Genomic DNA, 15626 nt, shown 5'->3' with positions numbered 1-15626 from the left:
GGGGGGGTGGGGGTGTTGTACGGACACGACACGTAAAATCAGGGAACTGCAAAATGGAGCATGTAGCTTCAGCGTGCTTTTGCCTGCACCCCAGAGGTGACTCGGGCCTCACTCTATAGCCAAATGTTTCTCAAATAAATCAAGTTTATGCAATTAAAGACAATGATGGCAGCAACATACTACAATTAGAGCTTGCATGCAGCCCACAAGTGGAGTCAGATACTTTTAAGACTTTGAAGAACTGCTTTAAGTACTTTTAAATATCTTTTGCAATTCTAAGTCAGAAAATGCTGGGTTTTTTAAAAGCAATCTTGAGTCTTAATTCTCTCTCCAAAATGCATCACCCTTCCAGTTCACTAATTCTTTCTTCCTACATTTGGTGCATTCTCCTTCAATCCTCTGTTTTTCCTTCAAACACTATTACCCATGAATGTCAAGACATACAAACACACACAAAATTAACAGTTTAGCAAAGACAGAACCAGAGCACCACAAAACTTTTAGCCTGTCACAACTTCATGAAAGTTTGGGTCAAGGTCTTTCCTATGCCACCTGAAATCATCAGACATCTCTTAAGTGGAAGAGAGCACCGCCGATGCTAAACACACTATGAAAAACTTAAACACCATTTTAACTGTTGAAAAAGAAAACATAGGTTTCTTTCTCGCAACCATAAAGGAAAGCTTAGTATAATTCAACATGTTTTAAGTGTTTTCCAGTCAAAAATACTTAAAAAAAAAAAAAAAATCACTACTGAAATAGGTCACCTTTCCTGGTAAGAGGACCAAGGAAAAAAGCACCTAGGCACTCTGTTTCCAAAGAACAGATGCTTTCACTTTATTAAAAAAAACGTGGGTTTAGTCACTGCTTTTTCCCACAGATAACTTCCCAGATACAAGCCAATGGTTGAACTATCTTCAGCATACGGACAACAGTAGTGCCATTATTGAAGCTCTGTTTTTCCATGCATAGGAAAAATATAATTAACTGTAGTTAATTTTACTTAACTTTACTTTATAGTTAATTCCAGTTAATTTTGCTATTAAGAGCCCAGTGGGGAACAGTGCAAGTGACAAGAACTCAGTGCTGCCAAGGTTTATGTGACATTTTGTGCAAGTTATTGAATGAGATAATTTGTATGTAGCTACAAGCCATGTTTAACAAAATTGCGTGGATTTACTGATGGGGAAAGGCATCTAATTATAGCATCAGTGAACGAAATATTCCCTTTATCTGGGGCACCACTGAAACAGCTCCTGCAGCCATGGTCATGCCAACAAGTAAAGGAGAATTGTGCTCACAATTACAGAGGTTATTAAACAGCCTCCACAGCCCTCCAGTCCCAGGTCTCCTTGCTAAACTGCCAACTAATGCAAGACATAAGGAAAAACCATGTGAAATGTTAACAGAGCCAGAAAGGAAAATTCTTCGCATGCAATGGCCACAAAACCTGCTTTCAACAAATGGGGGAAAAATACAACTCAAAATAGCTGGTAGAGGAGGAGAAGTGATATCTGCAGCATGATGTTCTAAGACTCTGGTATACAAAATTTTTTTCATCTAGACCTTAAAAACATAACCACAAAACCATTTCTATTTGGCTTCAATTTCACAGAACCCCTTTTTTTAAACAAAATTAAAATATGAACAAAATTGGAGTTGATCTGCTTTCTCTCTCAACAAAGAAACAGATCTGAATAGTTCATTAACACATTCCTTGATTAAATTCTTCTTCCTACCTATTCCACTCATTCTACTTTCAATTAAAACATTAGAAAAAGACATATTTTATCATTTCTTCTCATATATGCCACAAATATGTATCACTTTACCTTCAGAGGTACTGAATTATTGGTCCAAAGTACAATTTCCACACACTTCAATGCAAGGTAATATTAATGAGCTCCATTAACATCAAAGAAAAGCAAAGTAGGGAGATATTTAAATGAACACCTTTGCTCATTTCTCCCCCCTCCCCTCAAAAACACGTAGCCTTTGAACTAAAATATCAAATATACTCAAAAATGAGAATACAATTTTTTGTTAACCAGATCTCTGCACTTCAGTGTCTGGTTAACCGGTTACTTCTAATTTTCTTCAGTTTATTTAACTTTGGAAAGACAAGGAAAAAGACACAGGACAACAGCAATAAAGAAAAAAATAAAAGGAATAGCTTCCCCTTGAACATAGTATGACAGCTTTTCATGAAAAAAGAAAGCATGCTTCAAAATGTCTTATGATGCAAAACATGAGTTTTTAAATGGAACTTAATTTGCATATTTCATTGTCCCGCACATGTAATTCTATTTATTGTAATGAATCCTCCCACTCTATCACAGAGCTTTATGAACTTTTCTTATGAAAGAAGTTCATAATCCTCTGGAGTGATATTTTATTAATCAGGATAGAATAAGGGTTTAGCTAAAGTTCTATTACAAAACAAAACAAAAAAGCAGGTTTGTGTGCATTTCATCCAATTCCATCCAAACTTTTCTCTATCATCTTTAATATTAGGGTTCAAGACTGAAATAGTGATAAGCTGCCTCCTGGAATGAGTCAGATTGACAGCTCTCTACTACCTCACTATTTTGTTTTGTTTTTCATAAATGAAAGAATCTCATGGCTAAAATGATGCTTTAGGCAGAAAGAAAACACTCATAATCAGCCTCTTGCCCAAAACAACTTAAAAAAGTAAATCAACAAACATAGTGAAAATACTCCAAGACCATAACTTAAAATGCTGACAACAACAAATACAGAGAATGACATGAGAAAGATGCTAGGGGAATAGGAAAGATCCCTTTCCAAAAATGCAAGGCACTATATGCTACAGCTAGAAGAGCATAATCCTACCCTCTAGCCAAATCTTCCCTTTTTATCTTGGTATTCTAAATTTGCACTGGTCGCTTTGCTAAAAATATCCTCTGAAGTTGTCATAGCTATTGGTCCTGGCTCGTCTTATTTGTGCCTGTGAGAACAGCTAAAGTAATAGATCACTGTAATTAGACTTTTATGGGTGCAAGAGACAGTTTGTTTCAGTTACAAACAGGAACAGAGGAAAGATGAGCCAGAGAAGAAAACTAAATAAGACAACTGCTTCTGAATATGGAGAAAACTACACACACACAAAAAAGATAGCTTATCACCAAAGTCGCTTAAATACAAAGAGGGATACAATATACGAGAGGTAAGGCAACCTATACACAAGAGTTAAGGCCACCTTTTCCAAGAACAGAAAGACAGATTTATATCTGTAAAACACAAATTAATTATTCTGTGCATGCATTATTTGAATGGAAAGATTTAAAGCATACAGGATATATAAGAAAATATATATATATATATATATATATATATATATCTTTTTTTAAAGTATCTTACATATGTTGTAAGAATGTACTTCCTATATTAGGCTAAACAATATAATCAGGAAAAACTTGTTTGTTCATCCTCATTACTTCAAAGGCATGTAAGTATGTGTGCGCATATATATATATATATATATATATATATATATGTATTTATATATCTAAAAAGAGAAACAAGAAAGCAGCTATTTAAGGGTCTGTGTACCTACCACCTTACATGCATTTCCCTATTCATAACTTTTCACACCACCTACTAACCTGAATCTAACCTCAGCTCAGTCTTAACTATAACTGAAAGACAAATGATGGAAAGAAATAACAAACCACAGCTTCCAAAAGCCCTTCCTGCAGATGGATCACCTCCATCTGAGTCTAACAGCATGTTTCTGCCACTTGTACGACAGCTTTGTTTGTGTGTAAACAGCGATGCAATTCAGCTTCTGAAGTCCTCTGGGTGCTAACTTTGTGCTACCTCACACTAATGCCTTAGGTCATTAATCATTCATACTCATCTTAACAGATGCGGAAATCAAACACACAGTTCCCAGATTTACCACGAGGTTCCCGAGACAGCTACAGTCAAGGTCAGTGGCATTAGCTTTGTTCAAGGACACCAGCACAAGTCAAACTTCAGCAGTACAAATTGTTTGCTATTGCGTGACTAAAGGATGTTTGCAGGTATTTTAGACAGCCCCTGTTCAAGGTAATTTGAAGAAGGTACAAACCTAAAGCCAGAAAGATTTCTTGGCTCAACGTGCCACCTCTACTTTTGCAAGAAATGATGTCACGCAGGCCTCTTCAAAAACATGCCTACACCTATCCTAAAACCAGCTGGCTTCCTTGGCTGAAGTACTCCATGCAGTGACTGCTCCAGAACTCCAGTTTTCTGATAACTAGGAACCACCTCCTAATTCCCAGACTGCACTTATTCATCAGAAATTTATAAGAATTTATGTGCACACCACTACTATCCTTACTAGTTTAGTAAGGTTTTCTCCCTGCCTGACATCCATTAGAGCACTCTTGCAGAGTAATTACATCTCTCCTACCTCATTTTGTGTTGCTCAGCTAAATAAGCCACTTGTTTCTAGTCCATCCTGTATAACCAGGTCATGTTTTCTGAAGACAAGAGATGACAACAGAGAAGACTACACCATGACCTAGATGAGGCCGTATCACTGGCCCTTTGCATAATACTACTGACACCTTTCATTCCCCTGGAAATAATTCTCCAAGACATTCTGGGATCATGTTCATGTTTGCCATTGCACAATACTGGACATTGACTGTCCTATGACTCACCAGCGTACTCAGATCTCTCTTCTCTGATGCTCCTGCCCAACACATTTGTTGCGCCTAGCCGCTTCTATCTTTGTCCTCCATTGTACAGCCTCTGTGTCTCTGTAGGACTAAATTTAATATCACTACTGTGATTCCTCTCCCCAAGATTTTATTGTATGGAGAGGAGAATTATTGAATGTTATACCTGTTTTTACAGGGAATCTTCTAGATAAAAAACACCTGGCCTTCACTACAGCCATAATTTAACAAGTGGCCCATCTTGCACACAGGCGTTTCCCCCTCTCTATACAACACTGTGCAGTCAAAAGTTAGTGACACAATAAATCAGTTGGATAAAGAAATCAGCAAGGTTCAAAAAATGGTCAACTTTTGTTTACAGCTAAGGCACATGAGTACTTGCAGTGATAAATTAACTAAAGCCTCCTTTTCAATGGGTAGTACAGAAGTGCAGAATTAAAGCTGCCCTGATGCCTAACCCGTACATTAACACATCTTGGTAACGAGACTGGGTTTAAATTTATTTTTCAACATTAACAACGCCAGTTTTGGGGTTACTTATTAAAAACTGTGTGTGCTTCAATTCCTGAAGGACTGATATGTAGTCTCAAATTCAGTCCTAGTTAATCCTGGGTTAGTGCTGTTAGTCTAGAAACAAGAGTAAAAAAGAAATGTCAAGAGCAAGATGGATTAAATAAAATGCCATAAAGTAATCTTCAACAGCAGCACAGAAAAATCTTTGGTTTAAAATTTGAAGACTACAGGTCTACAGTGTTATCAACTCATGTTATCATTATCATTGTAATTTTGAAACAGAAGCAATTGTGTGAGAATCTCAGATTTCATGTACAAAAGTAAGGTTCAAGGCCTTTCTTTACATGCAGCAGAATCTTAAAATATAACTCAAGAGACAAATAAAAAGAATGCCAAAAGTACTCCACAGTTGAAATGCATTTTAAGTTCTGCTGCCTCTCACTAGGAACAGCATAAATCCTTGAAAGGTTTAGGAAACCTCAAAAAATATGCAGACTGCTTTCATTTATTAAAGTATAAGAGTTCTATGCATGAAATCCATCTGATTTTAACACACTGCAGCTTTGTATTTCTTTGCAAAATGTCATCATGTGGACTATACCCTCGTATTTTTGCTGCTCTTGGTTGCTTGGACAGTGTCCTATTGAGACAGCTATTGAGACAGTGTCATATTGAGATTGCTATTAGCAAAATGGAAGAGCAAACAAATAGTAGTCTGGTCTTCTGACTAACTCCCAAAACCAGCATTACATTTTTTTTTAATCTGAACAGTGAATTTTAACAACAGCCTTTTCCCCCATCTTTCTGCTTTGTGGTCCATACAGTTTTTGCATGCATACATCTGTCTTCACAACTGCTTGTTCTCCCATTTCTCACCCTATCACCATGTTGAACCAGGTCTGACAGCAACACTCCACCTATTTGCCACAATTGGAACCCTGAAATCTGCCTGGAGAAAAGCTGCTAATGTAAGGTTGCTTTTTTTTAAAAAAAAAAAAAAAAATAAAAAATATTACAATTCAGATCTTAAATCAGCATTTTAAAAGAGGGTAAGGCTGCCAAGTACTGAAGGTAGCAAACAACTCAGATTTTTCTGAAAGCATCTTGCGGCAGCTGCAAGTTTGTATTACATTTACTTAGAACAGTAATTGCCTTTGGAAATTAGATTTTCCTGCTTGTTCAAAAGATTTACAATGAGTAACCATAAAAATTCAAAATTTAACTCACTAAGTGCTGGTGTTAACAAGCAGATATAGGAGATGTGTCTGCCCAAATTCAGCAGAGATAGAAATGTACCATCAGACAATCCAGGTCATTTTTTTGAAGACACCCTTTGATATTTCTCAGAGCATGCATGCTAACAGTGGTTCTAAACATCTCTAACACCACAGTTTGCAAACTCTTCCCCATCCTAAGAGATCTCTCACAGGAACAAGTACACTTTGCTATCTAAGCAAGATTTTCATTCCTGTGTTTTCACCCGTTATATTCCCCAGGTGCTCCTAAACAATTCTTCCTTATTGGTATTTTCAGTTCTTAAGTCAAGACCTAAATATTCTGATCTTTCTTTTATTTCAGTGACATGACAATTTTCTACCATCTTTTCTGTAACAAGATTTGATTCACCAAATTTTGCTAATAGATCGACTAATAGGTCTGGTGCCAGAAGCTGTCCATGAACTGTCTGTCCTTCAATACAGTCTGCAAGAAGGTGGATTTTCAGACCTGGATTATTGGAACGATAAACCAAAGAACCCCTGGGACACAGTAACCAGCACTTAGAAGCCAGAAAGGCAATCAAGGGTGGCTGGATTTCAAGGGAATGTGACAGGCATTTAAAAATCAATTGGTATTTTCTGTTACTGTTTGCTTGGAGTGTGTTATTCTCCTCTCACTGACTTTTTATTGCATTTCTTTTCCTTCCATGCCGCAGCACCCACACAACGCTCACAGACTGAAGTGAGGACTGGGATGTCACTCACTTCCCCAGAAGTCCTTGTGTATTGACATTACCTGCTCCCACGAAAAGGAGGGTAGCGCATTTCAAACAGTCTTTTTAAGCACCGCATACCACTCTTCCAGTAGTAATCTCAACAAAAAAATAGATCAGCATCTTCTCCAGATGCAGCCAGACCGATGGTTCCTATATTTTACCCACAGAGCAGTCCTTAAATGGCAATGCAATTTTTTGCAGCGCCTTTAAATTTTTCATTGGGTATCACTATGCCAAAGAAGATAAATGACAGGCACATCCTTACTGCAGCACTACTGATAGCCCTATAACCAGCCCAGGGCTAAGTACTGAGACATACAGAGAGCTGAGAGGAAGCACAGATCCTAGGAGTGGGATGCAGCTTGCTTAATTATAGATGTCTACCATATGACACAAGTACCTGACAGCTAGGTGTTGAGGCACTCATGATAGTCCATGGAGACCTAGTCAATAAAGCTCATGTAATTTAGGGTACAATTTGTTTTAACAAGTGTAGGGTGAGGCATATCACACCCTAAAGACTACTTACCCTAATGAATGCATCTGCATTACCTAATCCACACACTGACGTCTTCCAGAACAGCAGGGCAACATTGAGCATTTAGGATTTAAAAAATAACATGCCTCACAATTTGATAAATATCAGCCCCCAAAAGGTTAACCATGAAGGTAGAAAATAAGTCTTATCTCATTGAGACCATCTGCTGTAGCAATCAAAGCAGTTAGAATCCATTTGCTTGCAGGAGTCTATAGAGAGAATCATAAAGTAATTGGAGTCAAAATAAATTAGTTTATTTTGTTCTGCATGGCCAAAATCCATCCCACTTAAGTTTTACCTACGTAAGGAAAGAGAATAGCCTGTTCTAGTCCTTTCTCCATAAACAAAACAGCAGAGGTTGCTCCAAAGGGACACTCAGCACCGCCTAAGATCTAATTTGTTCTTTAGATGTGTGTATCTCTTGCCAGTGATATAAAGACAACCAGGCTACCACAACCATCTTCTTGGCTTATGAACTTCAGATAGACCTCAGCGAGTCTCAGTAAAGAGGGCATGAACAATTCAGGGTTGTACTTGCAGGTCTTTCCTCTCTCAAAACCCACAAACATGACAGTTATGACAAGCAATAAAATTGTTGACAGAGCAGGAATTACTGTGGCCCACCCTTTTTCTTCTTCCTTAGGGGAATCAACAATTACATCTCAAGATCCCTGCTGTGAGAAGCAAACCTTTTCTTTTACTGTGACACAATACCAACCCTGGACCGTACAGTATGTTGGCAGATTGTGTTCTGTATTTCAGGAAGTCCAGTGCAGTGCTTTCCTCACTCATTACTGGCAATCAAGGCATTTGAAAGGAAATGAGAGATGAAGAGCTAAACACTCATTTGGAGAGAGGAGAGATAATCAAGAGAATAAAAGTCTTCTCTCAGATTTTGCATATGATTTCTCAACACTAAGGAACATATTATTGATGTGTAACACATATAACTAATATCAAACAGTAAATTAGATTTAGAAAGTTAATCACCAATGGAAATTAACTTTTGAGAATAGGCAATATTAACCCTATTCATAAAAGCAACAAAAACCCTCAACAAAAAAAAACGTGACAGACGCGTGTTAGCTTAATATTGACAATACACAACAGAGTATTACTGAACAACACATGGGGCATGCTCTTCTAGAAGAGAACTATGTATTTTGACACCACAGAACTTGCAAGGCTCATTCTACAGCAACAATAATGAAACATTAAAAAGGAAAAGAAATGGAGAAATCCATAAGCAGAAATGCCATGAGATGAATAGGAAGTAAGGCACATTCAAATAAAACAATGGTTTCAAGAATAGGTAAGTGGATTCTCTGCAGAGTCACAGATTTAATGCCCTAATCATCTAGATCATGCAACTAGAAACTTCTTTCATTTCCCATATCTGCTTCAACTTGCTGGGGTGTTGGACCTCTTCACAAACAGGTTCTAAAAAGATAATCTGACTAGCTGACTACTGCTACTTCCAAATTAGCAGCCAAAGTGTGTTCATAACACATTCAAAACAAACAAGCCTACACATTACCCAGAAAATTTTCCCATGTTAACAATTCCAGATTCCAAACCAAATATGCAACAACTAAACCAAAGTTATGGTTATCAAAAAGTAACACTTTAAACAACTTACGCACTACATGAAACCTAAATTATTTTCTCAGCATATGAAAGTCATCCAGATTGCAATCATGCAAGAAGAAAAGAGTACCATGTACACCCAACGCACTTTAGTTATTTATAGCTATTTTGTAAGGTGTAAAAATGAGTGAAAATATAAATTTTACTCAGGATCATACTACACAAGGAAACTTGATTTGAGCTAGTCTTGTAGCTCTTAAATTAACAGAATTGTAACTTGAGCCATGCAAGAAATTTTATTTTTGTCAGAACCATACACAACTTTCACATGCTACATAAGAAATATTTTACAGGCTAAATAAAATGTATTTACATGATTTCATTAAATTAAAAAACCTCAGATATACCTACCCCAGAGTAAAACAACGCCTTAGCAAATGGGTCAATAGGTTGCTTTCTTACTATACCTCCAAAGTACTTCATAATAAGACATTTTATCATGGCAAAAGAATGTTCTTTGACATCATGTGTTTCTGTTATTTTACCTTTGTCTAATTAATTTTTCACTAGCACTTGAGATGTTTCTCTTTTTTAATTTAAGCAATGCAACAAGAATTAATAACAACTGCCTGCAAAGAATCAAACTGTTAAGTTATGCAACCAAAACCACAATAGGAAAATAGAAAAAAAAAAAAAGTACTAACAGGTTGTATGCCAGCTGCTTTATGCTTAGTGTGATTAAACTTGGAACCACATAAGAGATTTCTGCAAAAAGCTCCAAATCCTTACCTTTCTGTAGACTATCATATTTGGAGAACTCTCCTCTGGGTCAGCAGTTTCCACATTACTTGGATCTACAGGCGCCTGGGCCATGTTTGCCTCTCGTCACTCACACTGAAAGGACAGAAACAAAAGTCAGCATCACTCCAGGCTGTAGGGGAGCGAGGCAAGGACACACAACTACCCCCAAGGCAGACAGATTACAATGGTACAGAGGGAACCATGCTCCAGACTTCACCCAGTGCAGGATTTTATCACACCGTATCAGACAATTAAATGCTTCGAACTGACTTGTCTAAAGCACAATGCCCCAAGAGCAAGACTGTCAAATCACATAGAGCTGTGGTTGGTGTCATCACACACACACACACACTTCTCCCCCTGTTCCGATCTTTTATCATGACCTCCCATCCAATAAAAGACAAATTAATACTTTGCACACTTCCTTTCTCTGCACAAACAGCTTAGACTTTTCTAGGATCTTGTGAGGTACCCTCAAACAAAAAGCCAAGGAGGATAAAAAGCTTGCTGTGAGACAGAATGAAACCCCACTGGAATCAGCAGATTCAGACTGTCAGGCACCACTGCCAGTTGTCACCTGCAGACACTCGGAGTCACCTTCGGCTTTCCCCAACTGCCGGGCAGCAGTCAGGAACCAAGTAAGCACCTCGCCTCACCTCTTCTCATGATACAGCTGGAAAAGGCAGCAGCACACAGGCAAACAACTGTGCATAATACACCTTAACCTGAACTATCTTCTAGAAGCAGAGAAGTGCTGCCTTATCTCTTCCAGGGCATGCCAGGCTTGAGGCAAAAACATTAGTTTAAATTTTGAAAAAGGGGCCAAGGGCGGGGAGGACACTTTTACATTCTAAATCAAATGTTATACTTTAAATTTTTCTTCCACCAGCACGTTTGACAAGTTACATCTTAAATTAAATGCTGCTGTGGAACCATGTGGTGACCTTTCCTAGCCTAAGAAGTAACACTGCCTTTTACAGACACTGGCGTTAAAGCTGTTTGACAAGCTCAATTTCTTTGACACTGAAAGTATCAAAATTTCACATCTCAACACTTTAAAATTATAGCACTTTGAATGATTTACACAAATGTAAATTTTCACAGCACTACTTAGTCATGATTTCAAGACACTGAAGAATTAGACTCTAGGCATCATCACTCAGTTGAACGGAGCAGGAACTAGATAGAGATTTTACGTAACTGAGGCAATTACAAAGCAGAGTTGAAAGCGTATGTCAAGTCATCTGAGTTTCAGCTTCACCTGAAGTATATAAAGACCATATTCACCGCTTACATTGTATCTGAGGTTATATACGTATACCTCAAAAGAAAACAGTTCCAATTAACTTCTAATTGAGCAATGCTCCTTTAAAGAAGAAATTTCCAATCTCTAATCAAAAAGCCCTCTGCATCATTACTTAGCTGCGCTTCACTGACTGCATTATTCACTTTGAACATCCACATTTACAAGTTCTGTTGCTCTTGTTATACTGTCAGCTCACTTAATCTTTTCTGATACTTCAGGATTTTTCCCCATAGCACATCTTGAAGCTTTCCATCTACTCCAGTGCAACAAGACAAAAACATCTTGCACAATATGCAGTAGTGGCTGCCATGGTCTTCAAGGTGACATTGAGGGAGCCACCAACTGCCTCTGAATAGCTACAAAAGGTAATCAATACAAAGGAACTTGATGTTTGAAGACAGAAATTTGCAAAAGTGCTTCCCAGTGGTGCCCAGCATCTCCTGCTGGGTTTCGGTCAGAAGCAGCAGGAGCAGGGCTACCTTTGCAGGAGTAACAGCAGGATGGATGTTGCAGGGGACATGGCTGGTGACAGGACAGCACTGAGGTTCTCCTCAGAGCAGAGACAAGTACAGGCATCCCGTTCACGCAGCCTGGGCACTGCTGGTGCTGGGATGAGCCTCAGTAGGGCCCCTGGACCAGGGGTCCCCCAGGGCTCCTGAGGAGTTGCCAAGGCTCTGACCATCACCCAGAGTTCTCTTTCTCTGAGACTGCTTTTTTTAAGAACACAAAATCCATTTTTAGTATTCTTATTCTAGAGGAAAAGACGACTATGGTCAAAAGACTATTGAGAAAATAACAGTGATATCACATGGGCATGCTCTTGACTCTTCAATGTGAAAGCATGGCAGTGCTGGATCCCCATGGATCCCATTACACCTGTGCTTTTTAACATATGGGAGTTGAGTGAAACTCAGCACCCAGTGATGCAGGACTGCTTCCCTGCACTCCTGCCATGTTAAAGACTGGTTTCAAGCCAGTTCACAAGTGGGACTTTCTCACTAGCCTGAGGACTGTAGCACTGACTGATGAACACAGACAAACAGCTGGCTACACAGCAGCGACACCTCCAAGGGAGAAGCAATGTCAACACAGCCTCAAGGGAGCACGGCTCCATCTCTGCCTGGGGACCGACCACCAGGGAGAAGGGCAGAGAACAGCCCAGAACCAGGGCTCCAGTGATACAAGCTACCTGCTGCAAACACAAATGAGACTGCTCACCTTCCAAGTACAGGTTTTCTAACCTCATACTACGTAGTGAGCTGCTGTACTTGCAACCTTTAATTAACGGAATAGTACATAAAAGTCCACATCTGACTCGCATAGTCCTCTGTTAAAAAACAAAGCAACAAAACCCCACAGCCTGGTGTGGAAGAATTGCAGGACTCATTTTTCAAGAAATCCTATTGAAATCTATTATTTTTACACACTTTTTTTTCCTCACTACCAGACCAGTCTACTCAAGATGCAAGCAGAAAGTCAACCCTACGTCACTGCATGGGTTAAAACCAGAGTCTGCTCTCTAAACATATTTGCCCTCTAAACACATTTGCAATGCATCAGCCAGAGAAGAAGCCAGCTCAGTCTTATACAGACATTTCAGCTACACAGGGCTGAGAAGGGCAAAACCAAATATTTCATTTAGGTTTTTTAAAAAACTGAAAGTACTCATGCACAGCCTCCAGTTACAAGCCTCACCAATTACTACCTGAAGAGTACTGCCAGCTCCTTACTCCTACAGGCAGTTTACTACATTACCAGCGGCCAACTCATACCAGCCTGCACCCACACATCAGCAATCTAAATCCAAATGTGTATCTTCAAAAAATAAATGGTCCCTAAATTCCAACTTTCAGGTTCAAAAGATGCTGTTTTCCCACAGCTGTTTTTCTGACAATAGCCATGCTTGCAGTAATCCAGACTCCTCAGCAGCAAAAGTGATAAAAATTGAAAATCATTTGCGCTAACCATTCTCTCACTCTGCCACACAAGGAGCAAATCAGCAGTCTTCCACTTGTTGTTTATGGATAAGATGGCCTATTAATCCTTTCAAAAATGCTCCCAAAAATATGCTAAAAAGAGAGCGTGCATTTGCCTCTTGCTAAATTTTTCCTTTTTATATTTTATTCTTTATTATAGGACAGTTCTGCTTTTTCCTGAGAAACTTAAGCACACTGGACCAGATAGGCAACTGCTGACAAAATTCACTGAATCTTGGTAAGAGTTTTCTCCCTCTCTTATCTGATCAGGCTTCTCAAACTCTCACAACAATCAGATGCTGCAAAGAGATATGGCTCCCATATGTTACAAAAGGATCCCTTAAAACTGGAATAACCAATTAAAATGCTCCAGAAAGCAACGAAACCATTTTTTTTTTCCACAGCTCACCTCTTTAGAGTTTCTGATACAAAGTTTAATAATAAAATTTCAAAGACAACAACCTTTACCTTTTTATCCATAAATACTGTCAGTATTTAATCTCTGTGTATATGTAAATTCAATTAAAACAGCTAAGAATTAAATTAAGAGATTCCCATCAGTGTTCTCAAATACCCTGATTACAAAAAGACTTTTGTAAACAAGACTGCTGTAAGAAAACTCTTACCGGCACAAAACCCCATATACTTTGTAGAAATTATCCCATCTAAGAGTCCTTATATGCTCTGGGGCTTGTAAATAATAAAGAAGTAGTATAAAGTTAGAAGAAATTCTGCAAAACAAACTTTCCTGAAAATATCACCTGGATTTAACAACCCAATACAAGGTCATATTTGAACTTCTATCCTGCATTTTAATAAATCAGTTGTCAACTTAATAAGCAATTTCTTGCACATGTGAGATAAAATGAGATAGTTTGTTATAGATGCAAAAATTTAATACCAGAGAACGGAATCTACTACATGAATCCCCACGTAGATATCGATCAGCACCGCTCAGCTGAAATACAATTTTTGGTGACAGTAAGTGGAAATTACCTTTATGCTATGTAATTATATTTCAAGGGCAGCTTACAATTGACATGTAGCGCTAATGTCAAATCATGAGAGATTTAGAGCTTTAGCACACAATCACAGAGTAAAATACAATTTCATGTCATTAATATTTAGCTAATTTTTTTTCTGATTAGTTACTTACATCTAGACTACATCACTTTCCACATGCCTGAGAAATCATATAACCACATGCCTTGCTGAACTGGTAATTACCAATAGGAAAAATCCCTACCTGGTCTGCTAGAATATTTAGATCAAATAGATCATGTTATTGAGGTGACAGGCGGGAAGAGATGGGGGGAAAAAAAAAATAATAAAAATCAGTTACTCTGAATTCAGTTAGTCCCCATTAATATTAAGTTGATATTTCATATCCAAGACAAAAGTCTCTCTAGAACTACACTGGGAAGAAAGAAATTTATCTTCAAGTTCCTCTCCTGGTTAACTATTACTTCATTAAAGTAGGACTTGGGCATGCCAAGCAAGGCATGTATACCAGAAGAACAACATACAGAAGTCATCCTGTTTACCAAGGCAAAAACATCAACCAGATTATCCCCAGGTCCAACCTGGCTATACTCTGCTTGTAAGTGGTGTAGCTCAGTCAGAGCACTGCACAATTCACCTCTACTCTCCCTTCAGAAGTAGACCTGTATGACTAGTGAAATGACTGAAGAGGGACTGATAGAACATCTATCTGACTCAGTAAAAGCTGGAAAGACTGGAGGTCCACCATCTCCTCCAATATCCTTAGCGGTGAGGAGGGGGAAATGCTGGTATTGCACACAGCGTTGCTGACCACCGCACTCAGAGTAACAAGCACATTCCTCTCCTGAACCAGATGAGGACTTAAAGGCTAGTGAAACAGGGGCTGGGCATCCCTGCGCTGGGAGCCACGCCACAGTTAGCAGTGATGGGCTGTAGTGTATTTGTGGCTCTGGATACCATGGCGCTGCTCTCCTGCACGGAGCAGCAAAGGGAGCCTGCTTTTGATCAGTGAAGTACAGATCCCAAAGCGTTTAAAAATCCTCACAATCACTGTTTTGGACATCCAGTTGTAACTGGAGGTACTCTGAAAATACTTTCCCAGTGGAAGATCATCCCAGACCTTCTGCCCCTTCTTGCAAGTGCTGAGGACTGCAGTACTATCAACAATATTCAGTCTGTTGCCTTTTTTAAGGAGCAAAGTATAAACACTTCCAGCAACTGC

At 38.7% G+C, this 15626-nt stretch overlaps 1 protein-coding gene across 3 annotated transcripts in view; it reads right to left on the bottom strand.

Annotated features, from left to right (window-relative positions):
• RGS6 (regulator of G protein signaling 6) overlaps positions 1-10209 on the bottom strand; it is a 274836-nt gene extending 264627 nt beyond the window's left edge. For all 3 annotated transcript variants that reach the window (XM_026850080.1, XM_026850082.1, XM_026850083.1), the window contains exon 1: positions 10109-10209. In XM_026850080.1, coding sequence (XP_026705881.1) covers positions 10109-10192 — 84 coding nt within the window. In that variant the 5' untranslated portion in view covers positions 10193-10209. The remainder of the gene's footprint in view (positions 1-10108) is intronic.
• Between the last annotated feature and the right edge of the window lie 5417 nt (positions 10210-15626).

Source organism: Athene cunicularia (genome assembly GCF_003259725.1).
Source record: "Athene cunicularia isolate RWA chromosome 5 unlocalized genomic scaffold, athCun1 chr5_part1, whole genome shotgun sequence".
In the NCBI taxonomy this organism is placed as follows: domain Eukaryota; kingdom Metazoa; phylum Chordata; class Aves; order Strigiformes; family Strigidae; genus Athene; species Athene cunicularia.
Note: the sequence above shows the minus strand (reverse complement) of the source record. Positions and strands in the feature narration are given on the sequence as shown.